The following is a 13,009-nucleotide window of genomic DNA, read 5'->3' on the forward strand; positions in this document are numbered from 1 at the left end:
TGATGGAATAGGTAGGTCTAAGATAAAAGAATGTGAGATCAAAATAATTGAATGGCAGTGTACCAGTTTGATCTTGGCTTTAAATATTACAAATACAGCTCTACAGAGGATGAACTATAGTATTCTAAACTACATGTTCTAAAAATAAATCACACAGGAAATTAAACTTTTTAGAAGGTGTATGGTACTTAGGGAAGCACGATGGCGCAGTGGGTTCAATTCTGGACCTAGGGTGCTTTTTGCATGGAGTTTGTATGCTCTCCCCATGTCTGTGTTGGTTTCCTCCAGGTGATCAAGTTTGCCTTCTCAGTTCTAAGAAATACTGGAAGGTTACTGGCTTCTGAGAGAATTGGCCCTGGTGTGTATACGTGTCTCTCTTTGTGTGTGCCCTGCAGTGGACTGGTGTGCCATCCAGGATGTATCCTGCCTTGTGCCTGTTGCTTTTTGGGAAAGTCTCTGATCCTCCCAGACCTTGAATTGGATGAAGTTGTTAAAAAATAGATGGATGGATAAGCAACATGTATTTCCTGTAGTACTGCGGGATACAACAAACTAATGTGAATCAATCCTGTAGGAGAAAATAAAGGTGCAAATGCATTGTATTATGGTCTGAATTAAAACCTGAACAAAAACAGAAAGGAGCATTTTCCAGCAGATGTCATTAATTAAACAAAAATATTAGCTAATTGATCCGATTTGTAAAATGTAAGGTCCAAAAACAATGAGAGATGTGCTACAGTTTGGATTTCTACCAGACTTATGTTACGAAACTCTATATGCACATCCTGGGACACACAATATACAAGACATGGTTTGCCTGAATTTGCTTAATTGCTTAAAATGGTAGTTTATGAATGAAGGAAGAAGGGTCAAAACGCCTTCCCCTGCAAATATCAATTCAAAAATAATGTTTGAAGAATAAAACAAAAACTGAATTCTGTCTTTTACCTTCACCTGGGTTTGGGAGAGAGAGAACTTTCGGGGGTGATTTTATCTCTGTAATTTCTAAGGTAGGAAAATAAATGCAGATCTTTTCCAGTTTCCTCTGTGTGCACTGTGAGATCTATGCAGTAATTATTGCCAAGAAACTGGGGAGAGAGTTTTCATGATCTACATCAAAGAGGTTTGACCTTGTCCAGCAATCAATAACTCTTGAAAACTTAGGGGTCCACTTACCAAAGCTGTTTAATCTACATTATAACCCCATAACCTTCAGAACCAAGGATGAAATGCCAAGGTGGAGCTTTCTTCTAAAATGTTTTATCAAGCCTGCTGTAACCGTTTCAAACCCTACCTGCAGAGGTCTCCCCTGAATAGTTTAATGACTGGAATCAAGTCATTTTAAGGTTTCAAAAGGCAAAAACTGGAGAGACACATTTAATATGCTTCAGCTATGTAAGTGGAGTTGTAGACTGACAAAGCCCTGTCTTGAAACCTGCTATGGTACTGTTCATTTCTGATCTAATTTTATTCATTGCTGCTCAACAATGAAAAAACAGGGAGAACTTGTATCTTAACTATACAGTGGCAATCATGGAGCTAAATAACTTAACTTGAGAATAAGGATTGCAATTTAAAATTATTGATATTTAATAAAGTATTAGTAAAGTGACACAGCCTGACCATTATTACACCTGTTTAACAGCTGTTACATTTTCTGTTAAATTATTAACATTACCTAAAGTGTCAGTGATCAACGGTGTAAATGAAAGCTAAGAAAAAGAAATCTAATATTATAATTTTTGATGAACATATGTGCAAATATGGGAGATATCCCCTTTGAGATAGTGAAGAGTGGACATAATACTACTTCAGTATTTGGTGGTCAGTTACTGTAGAAAGCTTTTATGAGTAAATGTCTTGCTGGGGACCCTACAGCCTGTGAACAGTAGACTGATATTGTAAACAAAAGTGTAAGTAATGGTAAAATTAACCTTTTCTCTCAGATTGCAACCAGAAAAACATGAGATCTAGGCCTTCTTGGATTAGTTTTTTATCTATTTCTAGGTCTTAACTTCATACCATAAAAAAACAGAAAATGTGTTTTTATTAATTTTTCCTCTCTGATGTGCTGGCATAATGCAATAGTTACTGTTTTATCATTTAAAAAAGGAAGAGGGTTATTTGTTTGTATTCTGTACAATGTTATATGTAAATGTCCATTGCCTTCCAGAGGTATTTGAGCCCAAATAAAATAGAACCAAAAAATCCATAAAACAGCAGCAAACATTGGTTGGATAATGTCTTGCTTGAAAAAAAAAAGGAAGTTGTGATTTTTAATAGCATTTTTCAGCAAATTGTTTGTCCAGAACAAACAAGAGTAGCATTTATTCACATGACTGTAGTTAGTATTTTGTAAATTCTTCTTGACATGGATACCAGATGCTTCCTGGCCTATGCTATGAGGTTCTGGCACTACTGAGGGTTTCTTTTGCCCATTTCATCAGGCAGAACTCCTCTAATTCTTCAGACCCTTTGGTTTTATTTGTGAACCGCCTTCTTAAGTTCACACCACAAATGTTCTATTGGATTGAGGTCTGAAGACTTTCTTGGCCTTTCCAAGAATGCTTGTTTAATTATGTTGTTGATATGGATTTATGCTTTGGATTATTGTCATGCCGGGATGTCCATTTTTGGCCAAGCTTGAGCTTCTAGGAAGAGGAACTTCCGGTACAGTAGATGTCTGGACTAAATTTCCTGGTTCTGTCCGGAGTTTGCGATTTCCCTTATCTTACGGTTGTAGTTCAGGTGGGTAGCTGCGTCAGCATGCGTAGGCTGCAAAGGAACAAGTAATAGGTTTATTCCATGCTGAAAAAAATGAAGAAAGAGAACACAACGTTTCGGCCGTGGAGCCTTCTTCAGGTGTGACACTACATGTAAATCTACTGAGGGCCATGCCAGCATTTGTGTGGTTTTCTGTTTTAGAAATGTTCTTAGACTGTTTGCCTGACATTTAAAAATATTTGGCTGTCTTCTGGATTGTGATAGGTTGATTAGTTTGTATGTGTCCATTCAATAATTCATAGTAATATTTTTATTAACTCACAATCCATATTTATCCATATATACAGTCATAATTGGACAAAATAAAATAGAAAATAAATCGAAATACTCAATCCTCCCTCCTTTGCTGCGTATAGGTTGAACTAGTATCTACATCTGATGTCTATGATATTTTTTATGGATTTATCCATATTAGAGCTTACTCTGGAATGCCCTGTCACATCTATTGCTCTTTTAATGATCTCCTTACCTTACTTGGACTTTGACCAAGTGTGCTTTGGATGTAATGAATATTTTTTCCAAAGTGGCTGTTTTCGTTTTGTTTTTAATTTGTGGAGTTTGCACTCAGAGAAAACAAATGTCATTATGTACACTTCTTAAACTTTATCTCTGCTTCTCAGTTTGAATAAATAAAATACTAAAGGCTTCTAATTTTAAATCTATGCAAATTGCAATGTCTCCAACAAAATGTTAACTTTATCAGAATTTGTTATTCCTTTAACCACAGACTGATGATTTTTTCAATGCTATGTTTTCTTAAGTATAGTTTTAAATACCAAGATTTCAATTATGTAATTAAAATACATTTGTATCACTACAGTGTATTTTCAAGTTTTGTTTTGCGCATTGATATAGAAGATAGTTCTGAGTCTGACAAGCAACGACAGCATTTTGGCCTGTGCACAATGTGTCTTGGACTCAAAGATTTAATAATTTGGTTGTTTTGCATGGAGTTTTTTCACACCGGGAAGTTGTAGCTTGTGGCTCATAGGCAACCTACAGTACCTTTTAGCTCACAAAGCTAGGAGTATTTTGCTCAATTCTGTGCCACCCTTGAGATCTCACTGCGGGCTAATAATGCTGTCAGGGTTTAAGTCAGTACTCTTTGTATATCTGTGCACCTTTATTGTATTGATGTTGGGGGGAAAAATATAATTTCTTATTTTGGTTTTGTCTGGAAACTGCATACTCATTGTACCTTTTCAGATACTTTTTTATTTGAGCCAGAAGCGGGGTGGGGGGGTGGATTGGAGAAATAAATCAAATTTGTCTGTAGCCACAGGATGTTATTTATCTTGAAAGGCTCTTGAGAGGTCGGTGACTCCAATCTTTGTTGCCTTTGAAAGTATGTCCACTTAAACAATTTGATTTTGCACAAATTCCATTGGATGGGCCTTAGTGATTGAAGGTCACAATGTTTTTAAAGTAATTAGAACAATGTTTCATTCTGCATCCTTAGTACAGTACTTGGTTTCAGGCTGCTTATTGATTTTTTTTAAGTGCTGTTAAGTTCTTCAACTTCTTGTTTTTTAATTTTCTGAAATAAAGTTTTGAAAGCACTTGTGTTTTGCAGACTGGTTTTAGATCAGGTAAGACACTATAATAGGTGATTTGTTTTCTGCTAAATGCCTTTCTCCAAGATTAAACCTCTCTCAGGTGAACATGATTGCTAGGTCTATAAATGGAGATTACATCTCTCATTGAGCAGTTTTTTCAGCTTATATATTTGAACAGAAACAAGTGATTTTTGTTTAGTCATTCAGAGACCTGCACAGAGAACATTTCTTAGCATATCAAAGAAGTAAATCCTAAACGGAAAGTTCAAATGCATGAAGTTGTTCTTTCACAAGTTCTGTTTTTTTTTGTTTCCTGGTAACTCACACATGCATACCATATTTGCAGTGATAAGCATGTGACATTAGTAGAGATTTTTATATAGAGTGTGAGGTATTATGAGAGGAAATATAGTATACTGTAGCTAATGCACAGTGAATACACAAATGCCAGCTAGCATTATTAATACAAGATCTTCTCAAAAGGTCTCCTCATTCTTGGTATGGCAGAGATAGTAATACTCAACTTTTTTTACCTGCTATGTATTCGGAGCACACAATACCTCTTCACCCCCAGTTATTAATCTTGCACTGCAAAACCGATTAACCTGTTTAAGGACGTTTCATATAATGAGAGGGTGTAGAAACTGTAATGGCTCTGTTTTTTTTGCCTTTTGCATTCCTTGTTCCTTCCAGCATACACACAGGGAACAGATGTGTGCTTGTGATTTTCCACATGCAAAATTGTAGCTGGTGAACAATCACTGCGTCACCAGTTTTAGTCACAGTGCAGCAATACCATAGCTCAGTGAAAGCAACAGGATGTGATTTTGCAGTGTGAATGGAATTCTGTGTCCTGTTGTCCAACATCTCTACACTTTGGTCCTCGGTACTTTTTCACATTATGAAAAGCATTCTCAAATGATAAGCCTGATAATAGCATCTTGTCTAAGTAAGGCTTCTTAATCTCACACTCCTCTCTACTGCTAAAGTGAGTAATGAAATATATATTTTTTGCTGTGTTTTTGTACAATAGATTGTGTCCTTTAAGAATTTAGGGAAAAATGTAGTTTTTCCAGTCTATTTTCTATTTTCCCCCTATGTATTACAGTATCTAAATATGTGCTTTATTATATTGGAATTGACTTTTTACCGTAGCATATGCTGTTAGAACAAGAGTTTACTTCGAAAAATCCTCCAGCTGGAAGCCATATCACCCCAGCAAACTTTTTAATCTTTAAGCGATATTTTATCTTAAATCTCAATAGATCCACTTTAATGGTTGTACAAAGCAATATTGTCTCTATCCAAATAGGTTTGCATATCAAAGTAACATTAACTCTCCTCCAAATAAGATACTTCCCTGCTAGTTTAACAAATTTTTGTCCAGCAACTATAAGCAAATAATGACTTCGCTATTGGATGTGAATTTGTCAATTATAGCTAATTGCAATAAATTGGTACAAAACAGTACACTATGTATCTTATAATATACACTATGTATTTTATAGGGGATACCTTTTGATATATACAGAAAACAATAATCCATTAACATCCCATTTGCTTACATAATTTGTTGTTCTCTTTCCTGTGTGTTTTACTTACAAATACAGAATCATTTTGTTAATATGTAATCTACAGATGTCACAGATTTGCGGTGTTTTAAAGTGCACCCTCTTGTTCCAGTTTGTTCCTGTTGTCTGCATTCCTTTATAATTTCCTGCTACTCTGTTTTTTTTTTAAATTGCAGCAGTGCTATATATTGTGCTTGAGTATCAGAACAGACTTTGATGCCTCTGCCAGCGTTTTTATGTCCTCCTTAATGCATTTGGTTCTCTGAAGCTTTCGTTTAAAAACATAGCTAATGGCCATCCATTCCACACACTTAAATAACACAAAATTGACTGGTGCACTCTAAGATGGGTAAATTATTGCTGTTTTTCAGTCTTTTTGTCCCTTTGTTGCTTTGTTTGTATGGAATATATCTGAACTTTATTTACTCCGCAGTGTAATGGTTTCCATGGTTACTGAGAGCTTTGCTGATGTGAGTCGGTTGTATTCAATTTTGCTTTAAGTACAGGAGAAACAACCACTGCATTCGACTTTAAAGAAACTTCTAGTCTTAGGTTGCCCTTTTCACAGCTTTCTCTGCATAGAGTTCGTGGTTCCCAGTTACACTGGCTTGAGATTTTGCATTTTTTCTAGATTTATTTCTCAGTTTTTAAATTTCATATCACCTGTTTTTCTTCCAAAAAGGCTTTATGCCAAAACAGATCTCTTTGAGGTTAATTCACAATATTTTAGTATTAATCTTTGTGTTTGTCTCTTAAAGAGAGCTTTAACTGAGCCATAGTGAGAAAAGAACTGTTATTACTTTTACAGATGTACCCTTCTAAAATAGGGTTGTTTCAAAGATCAGTTTTTCCCACGTCATGATTTCAATAAAATATAATTCACTGAATTTTATCTAGTTTCTAGCTCGTATTGAGTATTCATTAAAGGATGAAGTGTTGTTGATTTGGCTTAGAATAGAATAGGCCACTTCTGTAAAAAGCAGAAAATTGGACTCTTGGCCAAAAGGAAACATTCGTCATTTATTAACTGGAAAGACTCCATTTTCTGACAGCTGACGAGGGCATTGCTCATTTAGTTCTGCCAAGAATCTGATCAGATCACCATCCATCTGCCTTGCACACACCAAAGTGTTAAGCAGCATTAACCTTAATGACACCTGCATATGTTCACAAAGTCATTACGTTTCTTCTAAAAGCCTGAGGTTGGCTGTGGGCAATGTTCAAATGCTATAGTGCAATAAATCACTACAACAAAACTTTTCTCTGTAAACATGAAAGTCTTTCTGGATTTTTTTTTATTTCAATATTAAGTTTTTTTCTTGCTAGTGCTGCCTGACTGAAGAGAAAAGACTGCAAGAAGTCTTAGTCTATTTATTTGGGGTCCTCTCTGGACCCTTTCTTCTCACATGCAGCACATAGATTAATCAGGTTTGAGTTGGGGCATCACATAAAGAGTTTGTTTACACTAACATACTGTATGCACTAACAGGTTTCACATGTAGCTACTGCAGATGTCTTGACATCTACTGTACATAGTTGTAATAATAATAATTGCTTACACTTATATAGCACTTTTCTGGACACTCCACTCAAAGTGCTTTACAGGTAATGAGAACTCTCCTCCACCTCCACCAATGTGCAGCATCCACCTGGATGATGCGGCGGCAGCCATAGAGCGCCAGAACGCTCAACACACATTATCTATTAGTGGGGAGGAGAACAGAGTGATGAATCCAATCCATAGATGGGGATTATTAGGAAGCCATGATTGGTAAAGGTAATGGGAAATTCGGCTAGGACGCCGGGGTTACACTGCTACTCTTTTCGAGAAATGCCGTGGGATTTTTAATGACCACAGAGAGCCAGGTACTCGGCTTTTATGTCTCATCCCAAGGACGGCGCCTTTTTACAGTATAGTGTCCCCTTCACTATACTGAGGCATTAGGACCCACATGGACTGCAGGGTGAGCACCCCCTGATGGCCCCACTAACACCTAGTTTTTCCCAGGTCTCCCATCCAGGTACCGACCAGGCTCAGGGAAAGAATACATTTTCTATTATTCTAATGTGTTAGCAAACAAATTTCAAACCTCAGCAAAGAATCACCTGAAACATTTTTAAAAAGATGTAATGATTGATGTAACAAGTCAGTACATTATAAATGCTATGGAAGTACCTCTATTGTTTGCACTTGATTTTGGATAATTGTTAATAACTGTAATAATAAATTGTTTTACTTTTAGTTATCTAGGTGGAAAGTATATTACAGTGATCTGTAGTGCACATGTGATTACTGTGTGGTTTTGTACTTTTTTGTGCTTCCATTCCTTGCTTAGCAACTGTAGTTTCTGAGCTGAACTTCTGAAAATCTGATGATTGATTTCAATCCTAAATCTCAAGTTGAAATCTAAAAACTGATTTGAAAAAATTGTGCGTCACAGCTGTCTTTGAAGGTTGGTATGCTGGACAAGTCGTATAAAAAAGAAAAGCGTAATCATCCATACAAACAGATGCAAGCTGCGGTTTCCCAAAAACAAAGTAGTAAATAAACTGCACTGATTTCATATTTTCTTGGTGTCCCCTGTCTTATGGTTGGATAGTTGAAATGTCTATATTGGAGAAGGATCTTTTTTTTTAGGAAAAATATTATATTACAGTTGAAAAGAAAATATGCATTAATGAGAAATATGGTTATAATGGCAGTTTATGCCCCTATAAATCTAGTAAATGCTTAAGGAAAACGTATGAAGTTTATGCAAGCCTGTGGAGAACTGGAAATGAGAATAAACATCTCTTAGATGAATACACATAGTCTGAAACCTATTTGATTATTCACTTGATATTGAATCCCATGAATGCAGGACACAGCAACAAACTCTCACTGCATCCAAAATATGGCAGCTTATTCTGGTGGTGAGTGAAAAATGCAACATGAAATATTACTATGTAGACTGGAGGAAGTATGGCAGTTCCTTACAAGTACCTTTACATGTGCATCAATCATACCATTTCAGTAATGATGTGAATTTCTTGGCTGTCTTTGGTCTATCGATATGTTTGTCCTCTATTGGATACCTATTAGATACCTATTAGTTTGTGGATCTTTTTTTTTATTTTGTTGTATGCTGTTGTTATACACAGATTTTATTTCCCTTTACGTGCTTTATTTCAGGTAATCTCACAAACTTCCTCTTGTATATTTTTAATCCCCTCAAATAAAAATACTTCTATTGCAGAGGATGTGATTTTAGTCATTATGTAGTGTTGGGTTTTGGCCAGTAATCGCCATCTGGACTTACATTTCTGCTAATATAACTGTTCTGTGGCCTCTTCCTTGGAGCAAACAGTGGTGTCAACTCTGAAATTGCCCTGGAATGATCGTGACCTAAGGCTGCCACAAGAATAATATTAAATTATTCTGGACTATTTGTTTGGTGATTGAGCTGTTTTGAAACATGTACTTTTTACCAAAATCCATTTTGCTGTTTCAGAGTAGTTGAGCAAAACTGTTGCATTTTCTGGAAAAACCCATTATTGTCATTTTAAAATTGAGATAGTTTGAAAACAGTTATAACACTTAGAGTGCTTTAGTGTCTGGTTTACACCACAATGTCATGGAATGCTGTGACATTGGCTTTACTGACAAGAAGCTTTCAATGAAAATAAGTCAACTGGAAATGACAAAAAAACACCATCATTTCACCTTTTAAAAAGTTAGACAATAATTGGTGTCTTTTGTTTCAAAGCAGGACTTTTGTCATGTTCACCGATACCCACTTTATAGGCTTGTGTGTTAAAACCACAATTTTTTGTCTTTGGGCCAAGCCAATTACTCTGCTGTATTCCTATTGAAATAGGAACAGACAGATCTTTGTGCGTTATTGATAATATACCTCAGTCCAAGACAGAAGTTTTGTTTCAGGCCAAACCTTCAATTCTGTTCTACTTACACCCTTTGGGTCATGTGAGGTGCAAAAGAAAGTGTTGCCTTACCCTGAGGCACACAAATATAATGCAATACAAGTGCAAATGATGTAGACCCTTAAGATGACTCGGCTGTGTCTGTGTGTCTGCAAGTGACAAGTAGTATTAGCTTTATAGTAACAATTTAGCAAGTGACACAATAGGCCACGGATTCTCATTGATGGTGTGCTGTGATCAGAAAATCACAAAGAACAATCTTGATTTGGAAATCTAGATGAGTAGAACTTTCTACTCATACTTCAAGAAACCGCTTCAATTAATTTCTCAATTCTACTGTGTACTTTAATGTTACACCATTGGAAAACATTTTTGTTTAATCTTATTTACTTAAGTCTGACCTCAGACAGGATGAAGCTGTCATGTTTAAGTGCAATGTAACTGTAGAACAAATTGCCCATCAAATATATATTTAATTTCCTCCATGTACAGAAAGGTTATATGTTATTTAAGTAATCTGTTGTAACGCCTTATTTGGTTCTATGTAATACAGATGATAAATCCAGGGAGACCATTAATTTGGGATGTGTGCTTGTAGAGTAGCCATCATTTGACATGGAAATCCTACTGATGAAACATTTTTCCCCACAATGTAGTACATTACTTACTGTATGTGTCGCTGTTGAGGTGGATATTGCTGAGTTTTCACAGTATGTGTATAAACAGTCAAACCGTTCTGAGGCATCTGGGAAACGAATGGAATGATCTTTTCCATTTTTCAAATAAAAAGTTTTTATTGTTTCTTACATGAAGCCATTGTTTTATGGCTGCTGTTAAAATACATGAACGATCATAAGAACTTATACAGTATATGTACCCATGTCTTTTTTTTCTGGTTTAACATTTAATTTAACCTGTCAGGTAGAAATGTCCAAGGAAAGATGAAAATATCACAATTATTTTTTTTTTAAACCTGTCATCTTTCTGGAAGTGATAAGGCAGCAGAGATAAAGAAACAGTTGCTTACAATGTGATTCGTTGAAGGGGCTGAGAGCTCTCCCAGTCTCTGCTGTGATCAGTATCTTGATGGATTTGTTCTAGTTTTATTAGTTTTGATTTTACCTTTCTCTTTTTGGTTGGATGGAATTGTTCTACTAAAAAAGATTGAAAATGTTCAGTTGAAGGTTTAATTTGCCATGCGATAGTGTTGGGGAGCAAGTAAAGGTTCATTCCACTCTGAAAAGTAAAATCAAATGAACAGCAATTTTATTGTGAAACTTTCTTCAGTTATGCAGAAAGCTTCTCAGCCAAAGTAGCTTACAAGTTGAGGCAGCTTCCCACTTTAACCTCATTAGTTATTTTTACTTATTTCTTTTTACATTCGTAGTATTTCAAGAGAATTGTACTATTGGGTATTTTCCTTAAACAGTCATTTTGGTTTTTTTTTTCTGTGCACTAGAAAAGTGGGCTGAGAGGAGTACTGGCTCCTTTGAACGACAGCTCATTTGACATGTGTTTTTTTACATAAATGTATTTTGCCCAGAAATTACTTTAGATGGTGTTACAGACTCCCATCCACCCTTAAAGAACTCCATATGTGAAGTAGCACTTGTGTTGGAAAGTAAAAGAGCAGTTTTGGTATTGTGTTTGCAGTTCATCGGAGAAAAGCTGTTCTGGTTTCACTCTTTCCTGATACTGGATTCTTCTCCTGCTGGGGCCCTTCCTTCTGCCTCAGTGGAAGGGACATTTCAGATTGACTGGAAATGTTGCCATGAAGCAAATTTATGCGGTTTCCTTTTGTCTTATACCTGCAGCTCAGAACTGCTCTGGCCTCCGGACCTGCAGTCAGTGCCTGGAGCAGCCGGACTGCGGCTGGTGCAGTGACCCCAGCAACACAGGCAAAGGACAGTGCATCGAGGGCTCCTACCGGGGACCTATGAAAGCTGTGGGGAAGCAGAGTCACGATATGATACTGGACCAAGGACTGTGCCCCAAAGAGAAAGGTTTTGAATGGGCTTTCATAAACTGTCCAGGTATGTAAAACCATCCTTTAGAACAGATGAATATGAGTGGTATTTATCATTTACCCCCACAGTTAAGATCATGGCTCCTTTACTACATACTGTAGGGAGGATGAGAACTTGCAGACATTCTGCACTAACACCCTCACCAGGGCCATCCATCTTTTCCACAGTGCTTTACAGGCAAGGTAGCACTGACCGGAGGAGTGGCATCTCTTGCTGATCTGGTTGTAAGCCTGTATGCAGCTGGCAAGTTACAGGATTTACTGTTTTGCTGAAAGCAGTGAGGGCTCTGGTTAACAAATGGCCACTCTGCCTCAAAGGTGCTCTGCCAGTTATGCACTGCTGTTTGGGGGATCCTGGTCACAGTGTTCTGATGACATGCCCTAATTCTCAAGCCAGTGATAGCTCAAACATCAGGCTCGCTCTGTGCTATGAATGAGTGCTCTTATGGTTGGATGACTTGGGAGAGCACTTGGCATTGAGGCTTTTTATCAAATCGGACATGATGTTCAAGTAGGTAGTAAATGAAGGGATGTAAATCAGACGCTTGTCGCACAGCTTGATCCATTTAAGGCTTTAAAATTGCAAGCACAAGAAAGAAAAGAGTATATTTTAAGTTAGGTTATGAGTCTGTGCCTTTACTCAAAGTAAGGTTGCAATGTGCTGCACCAGAGCCTCGTTTTGTCATGTATATAAAAAGCCAACAGCTTATAAAACCTGTTGTGACTCAAACTGCTGTCTGGTGGGAGTCTTGCTTTCATCTTTGTATAGTCTTGTATCTTTTAATGAATTTTCCCTGAAATGTATGGGAAAGCTTAAAGTTGTCAAGATGTTTATTTAAAAAAAACAGTATTTTTTTTAGATTGCAATTAGAAAAGCAGTTAAAGACTTTATTTTATTATGAGAAGAGTGCCTAGAGTGGTATATGAAGAGGTGTCCTGAAGAATAAGCATTTCATTTTACAGTCTGTAGATCTTTTATCAATCCTTATCCTGCCAAGACCTGACAAGGAACTATGATGAGGAAGTGAGACGTTACACAGCACAGTAAATCAGCTTTCAGAGTTGGCTTCCTGTTTGGCACTAAAGGGAGCTGTTCAGTCTTGGGTTTATACTTTACACCCTTCCAGGGAATCCCTCTGAAGTCTGGAGCC

General features: G+C 36.8%; 1 protein-coding gene across 2 annotated transcripts in view; it reads left to right on the forward strand.

Annotated features, from left to right (window-relative positions):
* atrnl1b (attractin-like 1b) overlaps positions 1-13,009 on the forward strand; it is a 422,410-nt gene that overhangs the window by 142,177 nt on the left and 267,224 nt on the right. For both annotated transcript variants that reach the window (XM_006630935.3, XM_015347888.2), the window contains exon 18: positions 11,647-11,865. In XM_006630935.3, coding sequence (XP_006630998.1) covers positions 11,647-11,865 — 219 coding nt within the window. The remainder of the gene's footprint in view (positions 1-11,646; positions 11,866-13,009) is intronic.

The sequence above is a fragment of the Lepisosteus oculatus genome, chromosome 4 (assembly GCF_040954835.1).
Source record: "Lepisosteus oculatus isolate fLepOcu1 chromosome 4, fLepOcu1.hap2, whole genome shotgun sequence".
In the NCBI taxonomy this organism is placed as follows: Eukaryota; Metazoa; Chordata; class Actinopteri; order Semionotiformes; family Lepisosteidae; genus Lepisosteus; species Lepisosteus oculatus.